Source organism: Hippopotamus amphibius, chromosome 4, assembly GCF_030028045.1.
Source record: "Hippopotamus amphibius kiboko isolate mHipAmp2 chromosome 4, mHipAmp2.hap2, whole genome shotgun sequence".
Taxonomy (NCBI): domain Eukaryota; kingdom Metazoa; phylum Chordata; class Mammalia; order Artiodactyla; family Hippopotamidae; genus Hippopotamus; species Hippopotamus amphibius.
Genome location: NC_080189.1, coordinates 153,427,478 through 153,441,231, shown reverse-complemented (window position 1 = coordinate 153,441,231; position 13,754 = coordinate 153,427,478). Strand labels below are relative to the sequence as shown.

The 13,754-nt window shown below is 35.7% G+C and overlaps 1 protein-coding gene across 8 annotated transcripts in view; it reads right to left on the bottom strand.

Annotated features, from left to right (window-relative positions):
• GPHN (gephyrin) overlaps positions 1-13,754 on the bottom strand; it is a 596,826-nt gene that overhangs the window by 97,117 nt on the left and 485,955 nt on the right. For all 8 annotated transcript variants that reach the window (XM_057732172.1, XM_057732168.1, XM_057732171.1 and 5 more), the window contains one exon: positions 12,796-12,933. In XM_057732172.1, the coding sequence (XP_057588155.1) occupies positions 12,796-12,933 (138 nt within the window). The remainder of the gene's footprint in view (positions 1-12,795; positions 12,934-13,754) is intronic.

The window sequence follows — 13,754 nt, the reverse complement described above, 5'->3', positions numbered from 1 at the left end:
CTGTAAAACAGATAGCCAGTGGGAAGTTGTTGTATAACAAAGGGAGTTCAACTCGAGGATGGAAGATGCCTTAGAGGACTGGGACGGGGAGGGTGGGGGGGACTCGAGGGAGGATGGAGGGGGAGTTGAGGGAGGGAGGGAATACAGGGATATGTGTATAAAGACAGATGATTGAACTTGGTGTACCCCCCCAAAAATAATAAATAAAATTAAAAAAAAAAAAGTATCTCATGGCAAAAAAAAAAAAAAAAAAAAAAAGCAATGGAACTGGGACATTTTTAGAGACATGGATGGACCTAGAGACTGCCATACAGAGTGAAGTGAGTCAGAAAGAGAAAAACAAATATTGTATATTAACACATATATGTGGACTATAGAAAAATGGTACAAATCAACCGGTTTGCAAGGCAGAAATAGAGATACAGATGTAGAGAACAAACATATGGACACCAAGTGGGGAAAGGGTTCGGGGCGGGGGAACGAATTTGGAGACTGGGATACCAAATTGTACACTCTAAATATATGCAGTTTATTGTAAAAAATGAAAAAATAAAAAGTTTAAAAAAAATGAGAAAGGCACCAGGAATAGGAGCCCCCAGAGCATTCGGCTTTGAAGGCCAGAGGGGCTTGACTGAAGAAGTTCCACAGGATTGGGGGAAATAGAGACTTCACTCTTACAGGGCACACACAAAATCTCACATGTGTGAGGACTAAGGGCAAAAGCAGTAATTTCATAGGAGCCTAACCTAGACCTACTTGCTGGTCTTGGAAGGTATTCTGAGGAGGCAGGGGTTGCCCTAGCCCACCCTGAGGACATAGACACTGGTGATGGACATATCAGGCAGCATTCATCTGAGTGAGCCCTCCTGGAGGCTGACATTTTGCCACAGAGACCTGGCCCCACACAATAGCATGTATGCTCCAGTGCTGGGATGCCTCAGGCCAAATAACCAACTGGGTGGGGACACAGCTTCACTCATCAGCAGACAGGCTGCTAAAGACTTCCTGGGCCCACAGCCACCTCTAGAAACGTCCCTAGGCATGGCCCTGCTCACCAGAAGACCAAGACCCAGCTCCACCCACCAGGGGGCAGGCACTGACCCCACCCACCAGGAAGCCTGCACAAGCCTCTAGACCATCCTTATCCACCAGGGGACAAACACCAGAGGCAGGAAAACTACAGTCCTGCAGCCTGCAGGTCGAGTCTGTAAACGAAGGTCAGATACTACCTGGGACCAGCCAGCCCCTGGCCTTTGGGTGACAAGAAGGGAGTGCACTGCTGGGACACACAGGACATCTCCTACAGAGGGCCACTTCTCAAAGATCAAGAAACATAACCAATCTACCACATACATAAAAATACAAATAGCAATTTAGACAAAATGAAGTGACAGAGGAAGATGTTTCACACAAAGGCATGAGATAAAACCCCAGAAGAAGAACTAAGTGATGTAGATAGGCAATCTACCTGAGAAAGTGTTCAGGATAATGACTGTAAAGATGATCAAAGAAGAGTTAACACCTATCCTTCTGAAACTATTCCAAAAAATTGCAGAGGAAGGAATACTTCCAAACTCATCCTATGAGGCCATCATCACCCTGATACCAAAACTAGACAAAGATATCACAAAAAAAGAAAAGTACAGGCCAATATCACTAATGCATATAGATGCAGAAATCCTCAAGAAAATGTTAGGAAACTGACTCCAACAATACACTGAAAGGATCACACATGATAATCAAGTGGGATTTATCCCAGGGATGCAAGGATTTTTCAACATCCACAAATCAATCAATGTGATACACCACATTAAGAAACTGAAGAATAAAACCATATGATCATCTCAATAAATGCAGAAAAAAGCTTTTGATAAAATTCACCATCATTTATGACAAAAACTCTCCAGAAAGTGGGCATAGAGGGAACATACCTCAACATGATAAAGGCCATCTATGACAAACCCACAGGTAACATCATACTCAATGGTGAAAAGCTGAAAGCATTTCCTCTAAGATCAGGAACAAGACAAGGATGACCACTCTGGCCACATTTACTCAACATAGTTTTGGAAGTCCTAGCCACAGCAATCAGAGAAAAACAAAAGAAACAAAAACAAAACAAAACAAAACAAAAAACAAGAGAGACAAAAGGAATCCAAATTGGGAAAGAAGAAGTAAAACTGTCATTGTTTGCAGATGACATGATGCTATACATAGAAAATCCTAAAGATGTTACCAGAAAACTACTGGAGCTCATCAATGAATTCAGTATAGTTGCTAGATGCTAAATTAATATAGAGAAATCTGTTGCATTTCTATACACTAACAATGAAAGATCAGAAAGAGAAATTAAGAAAATAATCCCATTTACCATTGGATCAAAAAAAATAAAATACCTAGGAATAAACCTACCTAAGGAGGCAAGAGATCTGTACTCTGAAAACTATAAGACATTGATGAAAGAAATTGAAGATGATAAAAACAGATGGGAAGATATATCATATTCTTGGATTGAAAGAATCAATATTGTTAAAACTACCATACTACCCAAGGCAATCTACAGATTCCATATAATCCCTATCAAACTATTATTTTTGGCATTTTCCACAGAACTAGAATAAATAATTTTAAAATTTGTATGGAAACACAAAAGACTTGTGAATAGCTAAAACTATCTTGAGAAAGAAGAACGGAGCTGAAGGAATCACGAGTCCTGACTTCAGACTATATTACAAAGCTACAGTAATCTAAACAGTATGGTACTGGCACAAAAACAGACTTACAGATCAATGGAACAGGATGTAAAGCCCAGAGATACACCCATGCACTATGGTCTATCAATCTACCACAAAGGAGGCAATGGAGAAAAGACAGTCTCTTCAATAAGTGGTTCTGGGAAAACTGGACAGCCACATGTAAAAGAATGAAATTAGGACATTCTCTAAAACCATATACAAAAATAAACTCCAAATGGTTAAAGACCTAAATGTAATACTAGATACTATAAAATTCCTAGAGGCAAATGCAGGCAGAACATTCTTTAACATAAATCACAACAATATTTTTTTGGATCCGTCTTCTAGAGTAATAGGAATAAAAAGAAAAATAAACAAATGGGACCCAATTAAACTTAAAATCTTTTCACAGCAAAGGAAACCATAATCAAAACAAAAAGACAACCCATGGACTGACAGAAAATATTTGCAAATGATTATACTGACAAGGGATTAATTTCCAAAATATACAAACAGCTCATACAGCTTAATATATATATATAAAAAACCTGAACAACTCAATCAAAAAATGGGAAGAAGACCTAAATAGACATTTCTTCAAAGAAGACATACAGATGGCCAATGGGTGCATGAAAAGATGCTTAATATCTCTAATTATTAGAGATATGCAAATCAAAACTACAATGAGGTATTACCTCACACCAGTCAGAATGGCCACCATTAAAAAGTCTACAAATAAATGCTGGAGAGGGTGTGGAGAAAAGGGAACCCTCCTACACTGTTGGTGGGAATATAAATTGGTGCAACAGCCACAGTGGAGAATAGTATGGAGGTTCCTTAAAAAACTAAAAATAAGAGTTACCATATGATCTTGCAATCCCACTTCTGGGCATATATCCAGAGAAAACTCTAATTCGAAAAGATACATGCACCCCAATGTCCACAGCAGCACTGTTTATAACAGCCAAGACATGGAAGCAATCTAAATGTCCACTGATAGATGAGTGGATAAAGAAGTGGTGTATATATACAATGGAATATTACTCAGCCTTAAAAAAGAATTAAATGATGCCATTTGCAGCAACGTGGATGGACCTAGAGATGATCACATTAAGTGAAGTAAGTCATTCAGAGAAATACAAATATCATATGATATCACTTATTAGTGGACTCTAAAAAAAGATACAAATGAACTTATTTTTTTAATTTACCAGTTTTATTGAGAAATAATTGACATGCATCACTGTATAAATTTAAGGCATATAACATAATGGTTTGGTTTGCATATAGTGTGAAATGATTAGCACAATAGGTTCCACTAACATCCATCTTCTTGTATAGATACAATAAAAAGAAAAGAAAGGAAAAATGAAAAAAAGGAAAAAAATTCTCCCTGTGATGAGAACTCTCAGGGTTTACTCTCATAACAACTTTCCTATAAATTAAACAACAGTGTTAGCTATAGTCATCATGTTGTACATTACATCCCTAGTGCTTACATCTTGTAACTGGAAGTTTGTACCTTTTGACCACCTTCATCCAATCCCCCTGTCCCACTCCTCCCACCACCTGGTAACCACATGTCTGATCTATTTTTCTGAGAATTATTTTTTTTAAAGCTCTTTATTGGAGTATAATTGCTTTACACTGTTGTGCCAGTTTCTGCCATACATCAAAGTGAATCAGCTGTATTTATACATATATCCCCATATCCCCTTCCTCATGTGACGCCTTCCCACCCTCCCTATCCCACCCCTCTAAAGTCATCACCACTCATCAAGTTGATCTCCCTGTGTATGCAGCAGCTTCCCACTAGCTATCTATTTTACATTTGGTAGTGTATATATGTCAATGCTACTTTCTCACTTCATTCCAGCTTCCCCTTCGCGCAGCACCCCGTCCTCAAGTCTGTTCTCTACATCTGCATCTTTATTTTTGCCCTGTCACTGGGTTCATCAGTACCATTTTTTTAGATTCCATATATATGAGTTAGCATACAGTACTTGTTTTTTTCTTTTTGGCTTACTTCGCTCTGTATGACAGACTCTAGGTCCATCCACCTCACTATGAATAGCTCAATTTCATTCCTTTTATGGCTGAGTAATATTCCATGGTATATATGTGCCACATCTTCTTTACCCATTCATCTGTCAATGGACATTTAGGTTGTTTCCATGTCCTGGCTATTGTACATAATGCTGCAATGAACATTGTGGTACATGTACCTTTTTGAATTACGGTTTTCTCTGGGTATATGCCCAGTAGTGGGACTGCTGGGTCATCTAGTAGTTCTATTTTTAGTTTTTTAAGGAACCTCCATACTGTTTTCCATAGTGGCTGTACCAATTTACATTCCAACCAACAGTGCAGGAGGGTTCCCTTTTCTCTGCACCCTCTCAAGTACTTATTGATTTTAGATTGAACTTATTTATAAAACAGAAATAGACTCACAGACATAGAAAACAAATTTATGGTTACCAAAGGGGATAGCAGGTGGGGGAGAGATAAATTAGGAATTTGGGATTAATGTATATATGTTCCTATATATAAAATAGGTAAACAACAAGGACCTACTATATAGCACAGGGAACTATACTCAATGTCTTGTAATAATCTATAGTGGAAAAGAATCTGAAAAAGAATATACACACACACATATACATCTGAATCATTTTGCTGTGCACTTGAAACTAACACGGAAAATTAACTAAAATTTAAAACTTTTTAAAAATGGGAAAGGACTTGAATAGACATTTCTCCAAAGATTATGTCTGAATAGCTAATAAGCATATGAAAAGATGCTCAACATCACTAATTATTAGAAAAATGCAAATCAAAACCACAATGAGATATCACCTCACACCCATTAACTGGCTACTACCAAAAAATCTGAAAATGTTGATGAAAATGTATAAAAATTGGAATCCTTATGTAGTGCTGGTAGAATTATAGAACAGTGCGACCAGTATGGAAAACAAGTTTCCTCATAAAATTAAAAACAGAACTACTATATGATCCATCAATCTCACTTCTGAGTATACATCCAAAAGAAGTGAAAGCAGGGTCTTGAAGAGATACTTGCACACCCATGTTCATATAGTAGTGCTATTCATAAGAGTCAAGAGTTGGAAGCATCCCAAATGCCCATCGACAGATAAACAGATCAACAAATGTGGTGTATATGTCTAAATACTGTCACATGGCACAACATGGATAGACCTTGAGGACATTATACTAAGTGAAATAAGCTAGCCACAGAAAGACAAATACTGCATGATTCCACTTATATAATGTATCTAAAGTAGTCAAAATTCTTAGAAATATAAAGTAGAGTGGTGGTTACAAGGGGCTGGGATGAGGAGGAAAAAGGGAATTGTTGTTTAATGGGTAAAGGGTTTCAGATATCCAGTATGAAAAAATTTTGGAGATATGTTTCACAACAATGTGAATGTAATGTTAATACCAGTGAACTATAATGGTTAAGATGATAAATTTTATGTTATATATTTTTTACCACAATAATTTTTTAAAAAAGGAATGAGTTACTGATCCATGTTACAACATGGATGAACTCTGAAAATATTATGCTAGGTAGAAAAAGCCAGTAATAAAAGACCACATATTATATGATTCCATTGTGTGAAATGTCCAGAATAGGTAAATCTATAGAGATATAAAGTAGGCTAGTGGTTGCTTAAGGTTGGAAAGTGGGCTGGGGAACAGGAGGAGGATGATAGCTAAAGGGGATGGGATTCTTTTTGAGGTGACGAATATGTCCTAAAGCTGACTGTCTGTGGTGATGGCTGCACACATCTGTGAATATACTAAAAACCTCTGAACTGTATAATTTATGTGGGTGAATTGCATTGTATGTGAGCTGTATTTCAGTAATGCTATTATTTTTTAAAGGGCAAGAATAAGAGATTTTTTTTAAAAAAGAATATTTCTCTCATTGTGACATATTTAGAAGAGTCAAGAAAAGTCATATTTGAAGCACACATATACCACCTGCTCTTTATAGATCTTTGAAATATCTTGGAAAGAAAAATAAAACATTTCATCTGGAAAGAAATAACAGCTTCATGCTTAAGGTTATCAATATAAATCTAATAAGAGAAAATTGGCCAGATTTTTATTTTCTACTCATGCTAAATATAGGGGTTCCTATCTTTAAGGTAAATTAGATCCCTATTGGATTTGTTCTGCTTTTGGAGTTGGTATCAAGTTAACTTACCAGCACAGTTTAAGTCTCTTCAAAGAGAAAAACATGCATTACCTCAAGTTTTTTTTCTAAAAGCCTAAGGCAAGAGAAAGGATTTGAAGAGCAATATGCAATCAATTAGAAAATGGTCAGGGCTCCCAGTTGGCAGCAAATACAAGAGAATTGAAGCGATAAATGTCAGATACACCCCTCTGCTACATCAGCAACTATATACATATATCTCAATAGGATTCATGGATTAGGCAATGGATAGCTCTTCCAAGCAGTCAATATCAGATTTCATTCAATGTCTCACCAGATTATTGATTTTGGAACTTAAAGAGTATGTACTAGTGCTGCAAATTACTTTATCACATGGGGCAGTCTCTCTTGCATACATATAAATACTTAGATGTTAAACATTCTCTTTTCTTTGCCCATAGGTGGAGCCCAAGGATTAGTGTTTGAATAAACTTTGGGCACGTGGTTTTAGAAAAGGATTCAGGCAGCAGTAACTTCTCAACTAGATATTATGACTGCTTAGGCACTCATGAAACCCCGTTGTGTGGGGGAGTTATTTTTATAGTTACACAACTGAGTAAAATCAACTCACTTACAAAGGAATCAGACCTATAACATTCGCTGAATTATTCCTATGTCACAACGAGGTGGACTAATCTTCCTATTTCATACCTCCTTCCATGCATATCATTACATATTTTTATATATAATTTTTTCTTTTAAAAAATATTATAAATATATCTCACTTTAGGTCAGAGACAGGGAGAACTACCTCTATTGTGGTCAGTATTCTAAAAAGCATACTTCATTGCTTTAAACTGAGTTCAGCAAAACTTAAAGATTCCTTGTTTAGAATTGCTTGTCTTTTGTGGAAATACAAAGAATTGAGGTCAGAGATGCTAAAGTCTTTGGTCAAGAAATCTTAAAAAAGAAAAAAGCCTAGAGCTTATAAAATAATGCTCCTAAGAAAACAGAATCCTTTCTCTTCAAAGCTTATAGTTTTCCCATTGTTAACTGAAAGATACTGGGGATTACAGGGAATTCTAGAATACTTTCATCTGCCTTTCAGTATCTAGTACTGCACCAAGTGTGAATTTGTAATGTGTTCATGTCATCATTTTATAAGCAAAGATGAATCATAGATGATAGTCTTACAAATATTATCTGTTGGTATACCCCTCCCAAGAAACCAAAGGAATGTATTTATAATCAGAGGAGCACTTGCTCCTTAAAGGCCTTGCTTGCAGATAGGAGCTGAAAATATTTTGTAGATATGCTAAAGGGAAGACCAGAGACAACAGAAAATTCATCTGTAGTCAAAACAGATTAAAACAAACAAGACATTTTACACATATATGCACATCTAGGCGCTTGCTTTAGAAGAATAATTATCATAATGATTTGACACGTACTCTGCTATAGTGGAATGAACAGTAGGCTAGGAATCAAGAATCCTAGGTTCTAGTTGTTTTTTTTATTTTTTATTTATTTTTATTTTTTTATAAATTTATTTATTTATTTATTGGCTGTGTTGTGTCTTTGTTGCTGCACATGGGCTTTCCCTAGTTGCTGTGAATGGGGGCTACTCTTCATTGTGGTGCACAGGCTCCTCATTGTGGTGGCTTCTCTTGCTGCAGAGCATGGGCTTTAGGCGCATGGGCTTCAGCAGTTGCGGCACATGAGCTCAATAGTTGTGGCTCACAGGCTTTAGAGTGTAGGCTCCATAGTTGTGGTGCATGGGCATAGTTGCTCTGTGGCATGTGGTATCTTCCCGGGGCAGGGATTGAACCCTTGCCCCTGGCACTGGCAGGCGGATTCTTAACCACTGCGCCACCTAGGAAGTCCTGTCGTTGTTTTTAATCATAACCATTTGTCTAACTCTAAGAACATTATTACACCTCTTTGGTCCTAAATTCCTTTGTCTCTAAAGTAAGAGAGATTACTTGATCTCCAAGTTACCTTCTTATTGTAATATTATAAGTATTTCATATATTATTCTGTAACATTCCTTCACAGAGTTACCCTATGTGTATGACCTTGAGAGAATCACTTTTAGCACTTCTGAATACATGATTTATTCTTAGTTTTCTGGGATTATTGTTGAACTTTCACAGACATACAAAAAATAATTTTAGAGATCATACAGTAGCAAACTGCCTCATAATTCAGTGGTTCTAGATCTCTCTTAGGAAACATGGGCTTTCTTCTATAGGCTTCTATAATTGTAGGTGTCAGTATTTGCAAAGGCAAGATATTTGGGATTTCAGAGAACTGTGAAAGGACTTTCAGTCCTCCTTACCCTGATGAAATTCAATAGTTAGAGGTGCAACTAGCTGAAATCAAAATGAACTATGAAGGTTTGCTCATTAAAATGCAAACATCCTTAGAAAAGATAACACAAAGTATAGTGAGAATGAGTTTCTAATCTTTTTTCTGGGGAGAAATTTCTTGTTTTCAGTAAGAGAATTATAGGCCATTTTAAACTCACAATTCAATTTATAGTGATTCACATTTAGATCACTCAGCTTTTTAATACCTATATTGTTTATTAGGGCATTTATAACAGAGCATGATCAAATATGTCAGTCATTTCTATTATAAAACAAATGAACAAAGTGCTATGGGGACATGAAGGAAGGATACTTAACCCAGCTAGGGAAAGGGAGAAGTGGACACCAGAAATGTCTTCATGGAGGAGAGCTTCTTAAATTTAATCTTAAAAAACATGTACTGGGAAAATGGGGAGATGTTGGTCAAAGAGTACAAACTTTCACTTATAAGATGAGTAAGTTCTGGGTAGCTAATGTACAGCATGGTGACTCGAGTTAATAATGCTGTATTGCATACTTGAAATTTGCTACAAGAGTAAATCTTAAGTGTTACTACACACACACACACACACACACACACACACAGAGACACACATACACAGAGTAACTATAAGGTGATAAATGTATTAATTAGCTTGATTACTATAATTATTTCACAATGTATATGTATGTTAAATCATCATGTTGTATACTCTAAATATATACAATTTTACTTTATTAATTATGTCTCAATAGAGTCAGGAAAAAAAAGAATACATAGTGGTCAAGCAGAGAAATAGGATAAAATTGTCCCAAGCAAAAGACAGCATAGGCAAAGGCTCAGAGGTAAGAGAATAAGAGGTAGGAAACAGCATGGCAAGTTTAGGGAAAAGCAAGTTATGATGAGAAGGAACTTAAAAAAATAGGAAGAAATTAGATTATAAAGGGCCTTATACGACCTATCAAGGAGTCTGAATTTTATCTGGAGCTTATGAAGAATACCACTGAAGAGTTGTATGCAGGAACTTAATACCAAATTTGCCATTTGAACAGATTACTTTGGTATCAAATTGGAAAATGGATGGGAAGATGCTAACTGGGGGAGGGAAGTCAGTTACAATAATCCAGGAGGCTAATAATAAAGACCTAAATTAAAATGATAGCAGTGGGGATGGCAAACAAGAGATAGATTCAAGAGGATGTAGAGGAAATGAGTATTGTAGAGGTAAAGAAAATAAGCTTAGTATTGGTCATGTTAAATTTACTAGCAGCAGGTATACATTTGCTGTATGAGTATGGAGCTCAGGCAAGGTCTGGGCAAAGATACAGATTTAGAAACCACTTAATAGATGGTACTTGAAACTGGTATGCATGAGGTTATCTGAAGTGAATGTGTAAGATCTGAAAAGGGCCAGAGACAAACACTCTAAAGAAAGTTTATATTCAAGGAATTGACAAAGGAAGGCAAGCTTACAAAAAAGCCAATAAAGGAGACAAGTACCACATTGTTTACCTGTCTCTCTCCTGCACTACACAGTGAGATCCATGGGGCGGGGTTTTATTTTATTCATCTTTGCATATCTGGACTTAACATAGTACCTGACATTTAGATTTTTAATAGATATGTGTTGAAAAAATTGAATTATGTTTCTATATATGGTGTTGTTTTCTAAATACCTAATTAAAGTGCATAGGAAGTTTAATTATTATAATGCTCTTTTGCATTAAAAATCAAGTTTGATCCAACTCAAAGGTTGAATGCAAACCTAACTATTATTTTTCATCATCATGGGTGGAAACACTTGACAAGAAGTTAACCATCCATGAAGAGTTTGCTTGCTTATGAGTGACAACTGATTTGATGAGCAAATGAAGGGGAAACAAGCCCATGAAGGGAAAAGAGAATCCATCTGACAGCATTTTTTTTTCCTAGAGGAGAAACAGAAATGGCCATTTCCAGTTCTGTTTTTTCCTTAAAAGGACTAGAATTTCTGTCTAAATGTGACTTGGCATCACAGTGAGATTTCTCTAAGAACTGATGTTAAGAGAAACTACTCTGACATTATAAGAGGCCAGGGATGGTTAACTTATTTTTATAGTATGTAAAGTATTATTAAATTCTTTCCAACTTAGTTTTACATTCATATTTCCTGAAGATGTCTTAGTGTCGACTGACATAAAAATATCTAAATATCTGCACTTAATAATAGAAAGAAAACTATTTCATTAAAATTGGTTTCTGAAATCACGTACTTAATTCCTAACTCTCCACTCTAGTCAGTTTTATTATCTTTATTTCCTTTAATGAGGAATAAAACAAACAAAAAAAGGTTTAAACCTAACAATATACATATCTAAAAGAATGTAAGTCAAAGATGTAGGATAGCTGTAAATTATATAAAAATAATTTTTGTCTAAGTAGGGTCAGGGACAAAAGAGCTAGAACCTGGCATTTAATATTTCACCAGTTTTAGGCTTTTTAATTTTAACATAATTTGTTACTCTATCTACTATTATTTTTTATATTTTAATACTGGAAGAAGAACGCTATTATGCAATAAAAAGAAGAATGTTAAGTCTTTTTTTTCTTTTTTGGCTGTGAACAAGGATTGAAGCCGGGCCACTGCAGTGAAAGTGCTGAGTTCTAACCACTGGACTGCTGGGAAATTCCCAAGAATGTTAAGTCTTGAGCCTTAACCCTATTTCTCTTCTGCTGTTCTGAGTTTGAGTTTTCTTGTAGAAAAATTAGGGTGTTTGTATGGATGCTCTCTAATGTTCATTGAAATCTGAATATTTTATGATCTATGAATAAAGTCTTTTATTTGTAAAATCAATTCTTTTGTATTGTTTTTATCTGTATAACAAAAACAATTAAGAAACTACATTTTATTCAGACTGCACCCGAACTGAATTTTTTTTTTTGAACTGAATTTTTAGAAAGGGAAGTAGTTGATTAAAAAGTGAAAACACTGGGGAACACTACCTTTCCATTATCTTTCCACAAGCTGGTCTCAATGTGCTACTAAACTAAGAGCAGAAAATAAGACAGATGAAGCAGAAAAACTGAGATCAGACTGGTTGCTCAGTGATCCATAGAGAAATTAATGTAGTATTTACATTTTACATTTAAAAACATGATTTCCACAAATGAAGACAATTATGAGACACACTAGTTATCTCCCATTTCTTTCAGAAAGGACATAAGGCAGACTCAGTCAACTATTTTCCTTACTCAGTGTTAACAGCCCTCTTTTTAGAGTATTGATAGTTTGATGAACAGCAGAAACACAGGTGACTTTTTTCCTTTTTTTTTTTTTTAAAATGTAAAGGAAGCTTTATGGGTATTTTACTCTTTTACCATTAAGATTGATCTTAGAGTTCAGTACAAATAAGAAGCAAAAAGAAAGATGATAATAATAGCGATAATGGTTGATAACATTTCTCTTTCAGGAAAACTGTGTATTAGTGTTAAAAGAATCTTATTTGGAAAAAAATGAAAATAAAAGGCAATGGGCAAATATAACAGTACCTCGGTAGTTGATGATTTCTGTCCCAAGCACCGGAGTCATCTCCAGGACTGTGATAAAGGCTTTGTCCATAGATGTTAGAGGAAAAGGAGACATGCGGTGTCTTCTAGCCACCTTGGTGATATCAACAGCACTGTGACCTAAACAGGAAAATAATTAACTAAGAACATGATGCTGAAACACTGATTAAAAAGTGGGAAAGGCTTATACATAGCAACAATTCTCAATTTCATATGTCCAGAAAGGAAGATTACAAGGTGAGAAATTTTCTCCTGCTTCCAAAATATAGCCTGCTTTGGTGGAACATTAAATCAACTTAGTTATGTTACATCATGTATCCAAGTTGGTGAAATTTAATGATGATATTGGCTAATCCTTTTTGAGTGCTTACAATGTGTCATGGCAGTATTCTAATTAATATTCACAACAACCTAAAGGGAGGAATCATTATTATCCTTATTTACAGATGAGGAAAAAGAAGTTTACATATCTTGGCCTAAATCACAAAGCTAGAAACCAAAGAGCCAGGATTCAAACCCAGGTAGCCAGGCTTTAGTCCACGTTCTTAACTACTATACTGAACTTTGAACACTTAATGAGCTAGTTAGTGAAATGAAATATACAAACTTGAATTTATTTGGTATTTCATAGGAAATTTTCTTTCTTCTAAAAAAAAGTCACAGAAAAATATTATTATTTACTCATGCCCTATGTAACCTTATCTAGTCTCATGGTATTAATATCATCCATACACTAAAACTCCTAATTTTATATCTCCAGTTCCAACCTCTGCCTTCACCTCTAGACTTTTATGTCATCCAAATAGCTGGTGGATAAAAGCATATATCTACAAGGCTATAAATCATCAAACATGCATCTGAATGTGCAACAGGCAATTCAAACCAAACATCCAAAATCAAACTCTTGATCCCCCACCTTCCTAACCTACCCACCTTCCTAA